The sequence below is a fragment of the Eschscholzia californica genome, unplaced genomic scaffold, assembly GCF_041429995.1.
Source record: "Eschscholzia californica isolate CP2 unplaced genomic scaffold, dmEscCali1.0.p SCAF_3, whole genome shotgun sequence".
NCBI lineage: Eukaryota > Viridiplantae > Streptophyta > Magnoliopsida > Ranunculales > Papaveraceae > Eschscholzia > Eschscholzia californica.
The window spans coordinates 1,063,017-1,075,736 of record NW_028238420.1 but is presented as its reverse complement, the minus strand read 5'-3'; the positions used below and the strand labels follow the sequence as shown (position 1 = coordinate 1,075,736).

The window sequence follows — 12,720 nt, the reverse complement described above, 5'->3', positions numbered from 1 at the left end:
CTTAGGAAATCAATACAATCAATACAATCAATACAATTTCTCTATTTCTTACACCCAGTTATCATTTGCAGAAAAAACCAGTCCTTTGCCTGTGATGATATTATGCTGCAAATTTCAGTAGATTGATTTGAATATGAGAACATATTATTCAGCTGAACTTTTCATATATACAGCAGGGCACAAAAACAAAAGCAATTAAAAACACAGATTATAGAGTGAAGTTCTAGTCTATTATTAAACCCCAATCTTCGATTTATTCAGAGTTATTCAAAGATACGAATTTCAGTCCTCATCCGGATCATTCAAACCCAAGGCAAGCAAGTTCATATTTTTCCTACCAAAATTCCTATTGATCTAATAGGGTAACTCAATTTATGTTTTACTCTCAGTATGAGAGAAACCTTGGAGTATTGTCACACCACAGTGAGGAGAATCATGGCCGAAGTAGACAATATGTGATAGGATTTTGTTTCTTTACCTTCTTGAGTTCCTTTACTATCTCTTCTGTTTCCATTTCTTTGCTTTCACCACCACTTCGCTCACTTTCAATTTCTTTAATATTCTTTGCCGCTTCGTTGTCTGAAGACTTTGGCGATGAATATTGTTTGTTCTCCAAATAGGATCGGGTTTCATTATATGACTTGATAATAAAAGAAAATCAAACCCATTGTATTGCCAACAAAGCTTATTTTTTGTGACATACGAAAATGAGTTTTGTGTTTCAAAGAGTTCACATATACATGCTCCTAAGTCCTTACCAGAAACAAAATAAATACCTCTACTTCCTAACAACCAAGTTTGTAGTGATTAGCTATACCAATAGATCTCGTGATTTTTCCTTGAGACTATCACCCAAACATTGTTTCGGTCATATAAGTAAAAAGATTCGAATTTAGACCATCTCCTAATGAGTTCTATTGTGGTGTCACTGTTCTTTGTTTCTCCTTCATGCACTTCAGTTTCATCGTTTTGATGAGAATTTGGACATGCTGTTTCTTTTGCTTCCTTTAGTTGGTATCATAATTTGACTCTGTGTTGAATCCTTAATTCCTTATATTTGTGATGTTCATTATTGTTGCAGCAGAAGTCAATCTGAATATAAAGAAAGCATACTGCCCTCTAAAGATTGTGGCAGGAAACCCGTTTTTGGACTTTGGAGTACATACAGTACATTGTCTTCCCATGGTTCGAGTATCACTACAAACTTGGTTGTTAGGAGGTAGAGGTATTTATTTTGTTTCTGGTAAGGACTTAGGAGCATGTATATGTGAACTCTTTGAAACACAAAACTCATTTTCGCATGTCACAAAAAATAAGCTTTGTTGGCAATACAGTGGGTTTGATTTTCTTTTATTATCAAGTCAAATAATGAAACCCGATCCTATTTGGAGAACAGACAATATTCACCAGTTTTTTCTACTTCACATTTTTCTACTTCACATAAGCCTGGTAACAGTAACCTAGATTTCTTTTTATGGGACCCATACCGAAACTGGGACCCATACCGAAACTGGTGAATATTGTCTGTTCTCCAAATAGGATCGAGTTTCATTATTTGACTTGATAATAAAAGAAAATCAAACCCACCAACAAAGCTTATTTTTTGTGACATACGAAAATGAGTTTTGTGTTTCAAAGAGTTCACATATACATGCTCCTAAGTCCTTACCAGAAACAAAATAAATACCTCTACCTCCTAACAACCAAGTTTGATGTTCTCCATATTCTGCACATCACCCCACTTCGAAACAACATTTCAAACTCCTCGAACCATGGGAAGACAATGTACTGTATGTATGTACTCCAAAGTCCAAAAACGGGTTTCCTGCCACAATCTTTGGAGGGCAGTATGCTTTCTTTATCTTCAGATTGACTTCTGCTGCAACAATAATGAACATCACAAATATAAGGAATTAAGGATTCAACACAGTGTCAAATTACGATAACAACTAAAGGAAGCAAAAGAAACAGCATGTCCAAATTCTCATCAAAACGACGAAACTGAAGTGCATGAAGGAGAAACAAAGAACAGTGACACCACAATAGAACTCATTGGGAGATGGTCTAAATTCGAATCTTTTTACTTATGTGACCACTGGTAACAATGTTTGGGTGATAGTCTCAAGGAAAAACCACAAGATCTACACCTACTGAAATGACAATGACTTGAATCAATATTTTGAGGATAATACATTCAATTTACTTCTTGCTTCCTATTTTTGTTTCAAATTCCCTATTCATAACCAATATATCTTCTAACAAGTTCTACCCAAAACCATGATATTGTAAACAAAGCTCCATTTCTTGCATCGAAGTTAACGCAATACCTCTTTATCTTCTATGTAAATGGAGGATGCCGGGTCAATTTTGACATCTTCTCTTGTCCTTTCTGCAAACCAGGTACTCCATTTAAGAAACCAAATAGTGAAGAAGTTATTAGCAGGGGAATACAGAGTGATGGGCTTGTTATTTTCTTGATATCATCGACTCATCACCAGTACTCTCGCATGCACGTTAACTTTCCGTTGATCCATGACCAGTTAGCAAATATCAGCATGTTAAAAGCCAGAACTCAACATGTCAATGTTGTGATTGCAGGAAATTGAAATGCTGAACTTCTCATACATATAGCTTTTCATTCCGTAAACACTTTTGATGCAATAATTGAGAAAACAAGCACGCGTATGCGCTGTCCCATGTATCGCCCTTGGTGTTTGCGGTGTCCCATGTCCCTGCCGCACAAAGAATACAAGTACGTGCCTTGGTGCTTGTGATGTCTCATATCTCTGCCTCTGCAGTCGGACTCAACATCCGTTCGTACTCGGCCAAGGGCTGAGCCCGACGGAAGACAAGTCACTAAGCCGAGTTATGGTCCGGTCTCTCTCTCTCTCTCTCTCTCTCTCTCTCTCTCTCTTTTGACTTACTATTTTTTTCCTTTTTAATAGGAAAACCCGAGCCAACCACATGATTCGGTGAGTCAGCTAGACATGGAAACAGGCTGGACTTAACTGAGTAGACTGAGTAACTCGGCGAACCTTGGCTTGGGTCCCTGCCTCCGTGCTTGCGGTGGTGTCCCATGACCCTGCTTTGGTGCTTGTAATGTCCCATGACCCTACCTTGGTGCTTGCGATGTCCCATGCCCCAGTGCTTGTGGTATCCGATGTCCCTGACTTGGTGCTATCAATGTCCTTTCTATGTGCAACCGAGACTACAAGTCCATGCTTGTACGTAGATCAGCCTCCATGACTTGCGTTGTCCCTCTCGTGAGCATGACGAGTCAGATTCAGACAATGAGGAAAAAACACCACCAAACTCATAATCAACTTCTTTTTATTACTCCCTTTCTATATATATATATACAGAAAACTATGTTATGTACATGGAAATTTCAAACATTCTGTTTGTACAGATACCAAAATTCACGATAATCCCCAAGCTCGCTCTTTTAGAAGCTGAAAGATATCATCATTGTTACTAATATCCATATTGTTCCCATTCTCTTGAGATGTTGAGGCTGCTTCAGCACATAATTCAGCCTGCATATATTTGTGCAGTAAAAATCGTCAAGCAAACTGATTTTTCATGTTTTTGTGATAAAATGCAGATTTCATCAGATAAATAAATCATTTTCAGTGGCTTAGACTAAGGGTCCTGAAAGAACACGCTTCCTTGGATAATTCCAATCAAGTATTTCTCACAATTGCGACAAAACAAGTTAAAAGTTAGAAAAAAATGATTTAGGGAACAATTTAATACCAAAGTAATATCATATCTGTGTGCATTTGTCTACAGCTCATTTATCCTCATGTCGATTATATATACTGGGAGTTCATGAAAACAATATATTCGCTTTGTTATTTTTGAGTTAAAAACTGTGGGATGACAACAGTTAGTAAGTTCATTATCAATATGAGAATTAGTTTTTTACTTACCTTAGCTTCGCGATAGCTTTCAAGGAGGCGGCGATATTGTTTACGAGCACCAGAAGAATGAACCATGGACATCACCCAAGAGAGAGCTTTCTCGATAGCTGCATCAACTTTCTGCTTACGAAATTCCTTCAGGATATCCTCATCATTAGTTGGTTCTATCTCTAGGCGAAATCCTCTTAGACCAGCTCCTTTACGACGCCACCTCAATAGAACCTTGTCTAGGACACCGACAGCCCATAGAATCACTTTATACTTATTTCTTACCTGATGACCTCTGACATGAGCCTGCGAGCCATGAACAAATTTTACCAAGAAAAGGTAAAGTAAAAGTTATTTTTTTTTTCCAATTGAAGGGTTACGTGCTCGTTTTTTTGTCAAATTCTAAAATAAAATCTGACTCGGAGATTTGGACTGACTCAAACCAAATTTCAGGATGTCTGTTTTTTAATTGACACCAAGAGCATTTGGGATTGGGAGCACATCACGCCATAGTTGAGCTTGAAACATTTTTCCACAAAACAATGCAAGAATTTCATTTGAAGTATTATTAATGAAGGGGGATAAGATACCTGTATCAGAACTATTTTACGACGCAAACTCAAGTATTTCTGTTGTCCCTTCCAACCGCGGTATTTTTTCTGAATAACTACAGCTGCTTTGCTCAATACATGCTCCCGAAGACGGGGGAAGGTCAGCTTTGATACAGCAGAAAGTGCAGGGATATCAGTTGCAGTGATACCATATTCTTCACAAATACGAACAAGTGCCTCTTTCTCTTTCCTCCTTGTAAAAGAAAGTTGACGGAAAGCAGCTTGTATACGACCTGCAGCTAGAGCTGCACTTCGAACTGCGGCCAAGGAATGTTTGACCGCGAGCTGATCATCAGCACAAGCAAGGCTCTCTTTCGAGATGCTTTCGACAATGCACTCTGCCCCAATGGCAGAATTTCCTTTAGAAATTTCACTTTCTTCAAGTGTGAGGGATGAAAGATGACTAGTTAGTGCCAACTCCGAAAGATATCCCGCTAGTCCCCTATGTCCTCTTGCAGCAGCTATTGAGCCAGGGGTTTGACCTGTTGGATCTTGTGAGGTAGGGTCTGTTACAGCGCAGGCGGATGCCCCAGCAGCTATGAGTGCAGCCGCCATTTTCTCCCTGTCACAAAAAGGAAATATATTCTATGACTGGCAAAAGAATTGTTTCCAGATAACATAAGATTATAATACCTCTATTATCTACAAGTAAATGTTGAGATAGAAATAAGGAGAGAAGTGAAGTCTATTAATTGACTAAGTGTATTTATAGAAAGCATATAAAGAGATGGGAGCACCGCTCTCATCCATCAATCAAATTGGAAAGAACTTACTACAACCACACTACCACAGTTGATAGAATCTTTCTAGAGACATATTGCCATTTCTTGATGGATGACTTTGTCATTTCATTTTCAAACCCAAAATTCTTATTCGTGCCATGGTACCTGTCTATGGTGGGCAGGTATAATCCGTAACTAAAAGAACGGTATATTAGTAAACCCACCTAAAAGAAAATCTCAAAGAAAAACATAAAACCCTCTTACTTACTTTCCAAATTGGGCAGCATAATGAAGGGCCGTCCATCCATTACTGTCGCGATAGTTTACACCAATCCCAGATTTAAGAATATGGTTTAGTGCCCAGTCAAACCCCAATCCAGCAACAAAGTGTATTATCTCTTGGTCTTTCTTCAAAAGGGAACATTCTGAAGTGTCTCCTTTGCCTTTAGACAAAATCCAATTCGGCAATTTGTCCTTTAGAAGTTCTTCAAGAAGGGAATACAAGATGCTTGACTGATTCTCAATACCAAGTAGGAGCCCGGCTTTCACATGTTCCAATGGATATGTATCTATATTTGATGAATCTAATGCACATATTCCCAATTTAACACTATCTCCGTTATGAACCAATGTGTTACCGAGGAGCACCTGAACAAATCTGATGAGCAGCGGCAGTTCTTCTGAGCTATTTGTGACGCCTGTCTGGGTTGGACTCTCACAAACAGAGTTATTTGGAGTAATACGATACTCGAAGTCTCTTATTTCACTGCAAGCTTCCCGATTGCCGGTTGTAATGCAAAGAGCAACCTTTCCAGGGATATGAGGAGGAGCCTGGCATAGAAGGACACCCTCCTTAATGACTTGTGCCGGAACTTGAACATCACCGAACATGCAGGCCCATCCATACTTCAAAGGATTACAAAGAAAATCACCGACGATGATAATCTGAAAACAGTGATTGTTTTAATTTCCAGCATAGTAATAAAGTGGTTGGACAAATGAAGATGAGAATATGCACCAAATACACTCCGTGACAAGACAAATTAGCTTCGAATGTTTTCTGAGATAAAATAGTGAACCTTGAGCTTCTCATTTTTAAATTCTTGGGGTGAAAATGCAAAACATGTGTTAAGTGAAGGAGAAAAAAAATAGTATATCGGTTCGTTTTGCTTCAGGATCGCTGTATCATACAGTATTAGTTTGAAGATTTCTTATTAGGCAATGCAATTAATTTGAGGTTATGCATCAAACTATAACTCTGACGAGGTAAATAACTTCAGTGGAAGGAACCATAAAGTTGGAATGTGTTGGGGCTTGATGACTACAAAGCACAAAAGCAAAATAGAAAAAAGAAAAAGACAAAGGTACATCAGCGACATCAGCTACATTGACATCTTAACTCATATCTTGAGCGTGTCTCAATGATTTAATTTTCTTATAGATGAGTCTCTTATGCATTTCGGGTTTTTGTTTTTTCCCAAAAAGAAAGACAGACCACTTAATCTCCATTGTCACTACACTTCGCTTACCTAGCTGGCCAGCTACAGGGTACACAGGAAATGAGCCGACGGCTTTAAGTAATACGATTAAAGAACTCACCAAGGGCTGATGTTAGCCAAATCATAAGATTGTTTTCATCTAAGAAGTAAAATAAAAAACTTATATAACCTCAATAACTGCATTGGCAAGGTATAAATGGAAACTAAACCCCATAATAAGTTTGGAATTTTCATGAGCAGGCAATGACAACATGTCACGTCAAGTAAATTTTCAGCCAATGTGAAGTCACATAATTGCATTATAAATTATTTCTTTCTGAATAAAATAATTGCATTAAATATTTATGACACAAAACTCTTCAGTTTGCCTATGCTTGGCGAATAGCTAGATAAAGAGGCAGTCATCTACTCTATTTTGGTGATTTATAGTGATGAACTGAATCAACATTTGAAGTAAAAGCACGGGTATGACAATGGACCTAGTGCGTTTTCATAATAAAATATGGCAATGAAATGTGTACCTTTTTCTTAAAGTGAAATATTAACTATCAAATTGACAGATAAACAAGAAAACAGTCACTTGTTTGTTTCCTGATCCAATGCATTAATAGGAGTACCACATCAGAAAGCAAATATGAATGATTTTTTCTAGAGAGTTACATACCTTCGAATTCTCAGTGGCATAACACCATTCTGGGGATATTTCTCGAATGCTAAACCACTGTTCCTGTGCAACGGTCAATCTAGAGTTTGCTCCAGTAGGAGTTCCAGGCTGAGTTTCCTGGTCGAACCACGCTGTGTAGTAATTGGAGTTGGCCTCAAGAGTACTTGTTCCGCTGGAGTATGGAAACTCTATGGGGTTTTCAACTGGATGAAACAGTGAAGTTCCTTTTGATGAATCTGTAGGATTGTCAGCTTCAGAGGAAGGTGTAACATCTGAAAGACGAAAACTTGAACTGTTCTCTAACATAAGGGAACAACTATTGCCACCATCTGTGTTACTTCCACTAAAAGCAACTGCCTGACTAATACATTCTTCATATTGCTTGCTTAGGTCTGTCAACTTTTGCTCCTTTTCTAAACGATATTGTAGCTTCTCCTGTAAATAATAATATCATTACTAATAAATGAATTATAATATACAATAGTTAGAAAATTGCAATAAAAAGATAGGAACACCTAGCCAAATAAAGTTCTAAAAGCAGGCAGTTCTATATACATGTTGTGGGTTGCATATGAAAAGCCACCTGCTAAGCTGTTACTATCATATGAATTTTCTAATAAATTGGAGGACGAAGGAGAATTCATTTATTGAAATTCTTACAATTTCTTGACTTTCGTCCAACGTTCTGCAGTTGGTTTCTTCGAAACAATGTTTTTCAAATGTAGATCCATTGACAAACTCACAGGAAAATTGATCAGTTTCTCTGTATTCTGATACATTTACTAGAGATAAAAACTCATCATGATCAGACACACTTTCTTTATGTAGGACTTCCAAGTCTTTTGACCTCTTATTGAATCTGCAATGAGGGAAAACCTCCATGTTATCGTCAACCATACTTAACCTTTCCCCAATCCTTTGCAGTTCCAGGGTAAGCTCATCATCCAACAACATGTTTAACTCTCCTGGTATATCCAGTCCATCCAATAGGTCCATCTCGTTATTAGTCGGTGAACCAAAACTTAATTCGCTTGACCCTGGACGAAATGAACTTTGACTTTGATATGTTCCATTTGACGCACTAACAGCAGAAGAAGAGGCCTGATATTGGTCCATATTTGCATTTTGTCTTCCCTGAAATATATGATGCGGCAACTAATCAGAGATCTCATCTATATGAATAAATCTTGAAGAACCAAAACATAAAGATATACTTCTCATCTATATGAATAAATCTATGTTATTTTTCATGATGTGAAGAGGTAAAGGAGACATGTTAGTGCTGTTATCTAGTCACTGTGAACAATCTTATACTCTGAAGAGAGGTCTTCGGCAGGTCCCATTTGAAGCTTCTACAAGCAGATTTTTTAGGTAATGAATATCCTTTTCTTCCTTCAGCGAATTCGAGAAACTGGTATCAACTAATGAAAACTTATGAAGTGCCTCAACTTAGCAAGACATTATATTAAGAGTTATGCAGCAACAACAGAATGAAGAAACTAGAGCTTCTTCACCAATGCAGGTACCGTGGTAAAACTATGAAACATGTGAAGTGGTTAAATAAGAAAACTGCTACTTTTTCCAACAGATGTACCATGGTAGACACATAGGTAAAGGAAAATCCGCATCTTCTCATATGAAGTTCTACAAAAGATTACTATAAGAAGAAAAGCTGACTAAATGACAAATATATAAGAAAATTATGCATGCAAAATCATCAAGTATCCCCATTAGAAGAAGAAAAATGAGGATCAAAGCCTTATCAGTGGGACCTACTGAAAATAAAATTTAAATAAGGCAAGATGGTACAGAGATCCAAGCGCACACCTTGCTGGTCTCTCTGTAGTGAACAAGAACAATGTGGTTATATGCCCTGTAGAAAACAAACAAAACAAATTTAACCAGCAATAACTTTCCAAAATACTATGTTCAAACTTAGTTCGAGAATACTGTCCAGAAATGCTTAGTACATACATATATTGAGGAGCTATACATATTCAGCTAGTGTATTCAGTTGTTACAAATTAGAGGCCATTACATCACCTCAAATACAATATATGATTTACCCACTCTTTTATTTAGATGAGGGATCTCATCTTTTAAAAAACCTGGTATGCTTAGTTACCAAGTGGACCAAAACATTATTTGTCCAAGTCCAGGGTAGTCAACTGTGAAACACACGACCATCAATCCCGACTGTGAAGAAATTGTCACTGGTTACTCTAGTCTAATAATAACTATATCTTTTTTATCTAGTCAGGTAAGTTATTGCTCAACAGATCTCTCCATATGGGCCGAGCAGTGAAGTGTAGGTCGATGTCAATCATTCCCAACCCTGAAATCCATCAATGATTTCTGCAGAATTATAGCTTCTAACACTTTCGCTAGATGTTATGCACGCATAACAAGAATTTTCATCTGCAAACGGAAGAGAACCATTGTTTTGCCTGTTTTTTGGCAAGCGACCTTCTTAGAAGGAAGCAACCAAGATAGTAGAACAAACCCTTGTTACTGAATAAACAGTGATAGTATTTTATCAAGTAAAAGTTGAGTTAACTGACAAACAATAATTATATAAATAAACATCTAACTTACGGGTCTAGCATCCAATAGATTCGCCTCCGGACATTGGGATTTTCCTCTCCTTGTGCATAGTAACAATTCAGAGTTTCAACTTTATCAACCTAGCACAACAAAATGAAGTGGACCACTGTCAATCCAAAAGATGAAATTTATTAAACAAAAGAAGATTTTTCATTATGAAAAAACAACAGCCTCTAACCTTACAGACAGATTACAGCAACATTTAAGACTAAGCTTATCAAAGTGAGCTACAAGATTGCTCATTCTTCTCAACTAATTTCAGCGATAAACTTCAAATTTCTATATTGAATGACTACCGAGTTTGTACCTCGGTTGAACCACATTCATAAGGTAGTCTAACGATGACATTTTTGAGTATTTACACTTCTTTAGTTTAACAAACCTTGAGACGTTCATGTCCTTCACCAACAGTCCTCCCAGACCTCTTTTTCCGCCAAACATGACCGTCTTTACGGAAGGAAGGAACGTCCCTCTTGTCATATAAGAAAAGTGTTCCACCTAAATAAGAATGTCCAGTCATGCCACATCCAAATCCAGTCAGAAGGAGGTGATTAGACCAGTTAGAGCCAAATCAGAGAATGACTATGTACAATGTGACCAACAAGTTTACAGTCTTAACAATTCAAAACATTAAGCCATAAAGAATAAGTAGTAACATTACTTGGTGGTTTTTGAGGGACTTCTCTAGTGAATGGGTATTTCCCATGATTTTGTAATATAAATAAAACTTCCGGAGGCTTCAACCATCGATTTTGAGCTTCTTGAACCAGTTCATTTATATTAAACCCTGAATTTGAAGTAAAACAAAGACAAAATAAACAATTTAGAAGAAAATTGTTCAATAAAACATATCTTCTCCAGTAGTGATTATAACATGTTGTAGTCTAATTTCTCTCCTCTGAAAAAAAGGAAAGATACTAAAAAGAACAAAACTAGGTTAAAAATGTTTCAAAACAAAAGGGAGTGAACATCATAACACATTTTACTCTAAAAAACAAATATACCAGTAAGAATATTGCTCAAAATAGAGACAACTACTAATTGATTTGGATATAGATAAACAAATTTGGTACATTTCTTTACCCGTAAAAGAGAAATCCTGGTTTATGAAAATGACTAACTTATGGAATCTCAATCGTTCTAAAAGCTTCACTCTTCAAGGGGAGTTGTCACCAATTCCTCCTTTTCCAAACAAGCGAAATTCAGAGAAAAAGAAAGAATCTCAGCTTTTTCTAGTTTAGTACCATGAGAGTAGCTAGCCTAGCCAGCCGAGTTGGAAAAAAAACGAGTCAAATACCTCTGAATCCATGAATAAGATAACTGTGTGTTTCATAACTTAAAACCTAGCTAAATCCGATTCAAAACTATAAATAAATAAATCCATTTTGATGTCAGTTTTCTGATTGGCCGTTACCTAAAACGCAGACGACGTAACGTCTTAACCTAAGAACAAACTTAAATGCAGAAAAACAAACAGGATCAAAACTGAAAAACAAAAGGAAGAAGAAATTGAACTCAAACAATTTTAACAAAAAAGTGAAGTTATACTAATACCTGATTGATTCATCATCTTCAACCTCAAGAAACTAAACGATTTGTTTTGTGGTACTGGTGGAGAGAGAAAACAAACTCATTTACTATACCAAATCACCTCGATTCCAAACAAGAAAAACTCGATTCCAATTGAACTTTGAAGAAGAAGAAGAAGATCTAAAAACATGAAAATTCTTAGTAACAACCTAAAAGTGAAAAGAAACACTAATTAATTCGGAGACGACGGACGACTTCAAAACATTTGATGAGTATTATTAGTACTAATTAATACTTTGTTTTGTTGGCGGGTTGCTTTCTAGTAAGAATTTTTCGTGTTGTGGATTTGTGAAGGGTGTTTATTCCACTTGGGTTTTTTAAACACTAATTTATACTATACAGGTCTTGGGTATTTGGGGGCCCAATGTGATGTAAAAGTTTGGGCCCTAACGGGGACCAAAAGATAATTTTAGGGATAATTCTAATTTGGCCCCTATATTGTGACCAACTTGAAAATATGAATTGTTCAATGTTTTGAAAATGGCCCACAAACTATAGGTCCGTTTATCGGTGATTTTGCAACAAAAAAAAACTTTTATCTTTGATTTTTGCTTTTGTTTTTTTACTTTTACTTCTTCTAAAATATTTTCTTCTTTCACCACAACAATGGACGGACTGTGAAGCGGTCGAGGGCTGGAAAAACGGTTCGAGAACCCGAGACCAGGCCCAAATCGCCTGGACCGTTAAGACCCGGTGACCGATTGGAGCTCGGCTCGGGCTTACTCGGCACGTGGTGTCGGGTCAAACCGGTCGGGACTCGGGTAAGGCCTCCTACTCGGGTCCCGACCCATTATACCCGCCAGTTAGCTACCCGAGTTCTGAAGCACGAAACCCGCCCGATCTAGGGTTCATAGAATCCCTTGATTCAACGGTTGTCATCCCATCTTTCACCCATCAGACTTAGGGTTAGACTATATAAACCATTTTTTACTAAATTTTCTTTATTTTCTATGGCTTTTTATAGTTTAAGAGAGAAAGTGACAAAGATTTCTACAGAGAGAGACAGACAGACTGAGATTTCTATAGAGAGAGAGAGAGAGAGAGAAACGAGAACAGATGAAGTGCTAGCAAGATGAAGTGTTCTCCCCTTTCGGTTCTTCTTTGTTCTTCATCGTCATT

The 12,720-nt window shown here is 37.2% G+C and overlaps 1 protein-coding gene across 1 annotated transcript; it reads right to left on the bottom strand.

The window, feature by feature from the left end:
• Positions 1-3,316: 3,316 nt before the first annotated feature.
• On the bottom strand, positions 3,317-11,948 carry LOC147547485 (calmodulin-binding transcription activator 4-like). Its single transcript, XM_086672672.1, has 11 exons — positions 11,566-11,948; positions 10,673-10,798; positions 10,394-10,509; positions 10,003-10,091; positions 9,235-9,280; positions 8,068-8,541; positions 7,408-7,842; positions 5,513-6,189; positions 4,502-5,084; positions 3,933-4,217; positions 3,317-3,536 (listed from the first exon to the last, which is right to left on the bottom strand). Exons 1-11 carry the CDS (start codon positions 11,579-11,581, stop codon positions 3,420-3,422), a joined length of 2,964 nt encoding a protein of 987 aa, XP_086528798.1. The 5' UTR covers positions 11,582-11,948; the 3' UTR covers positions 3,317-3,419.
• Between the last annotated feature and the right edge of the window lie 772 nt (positions 11,949-12,720).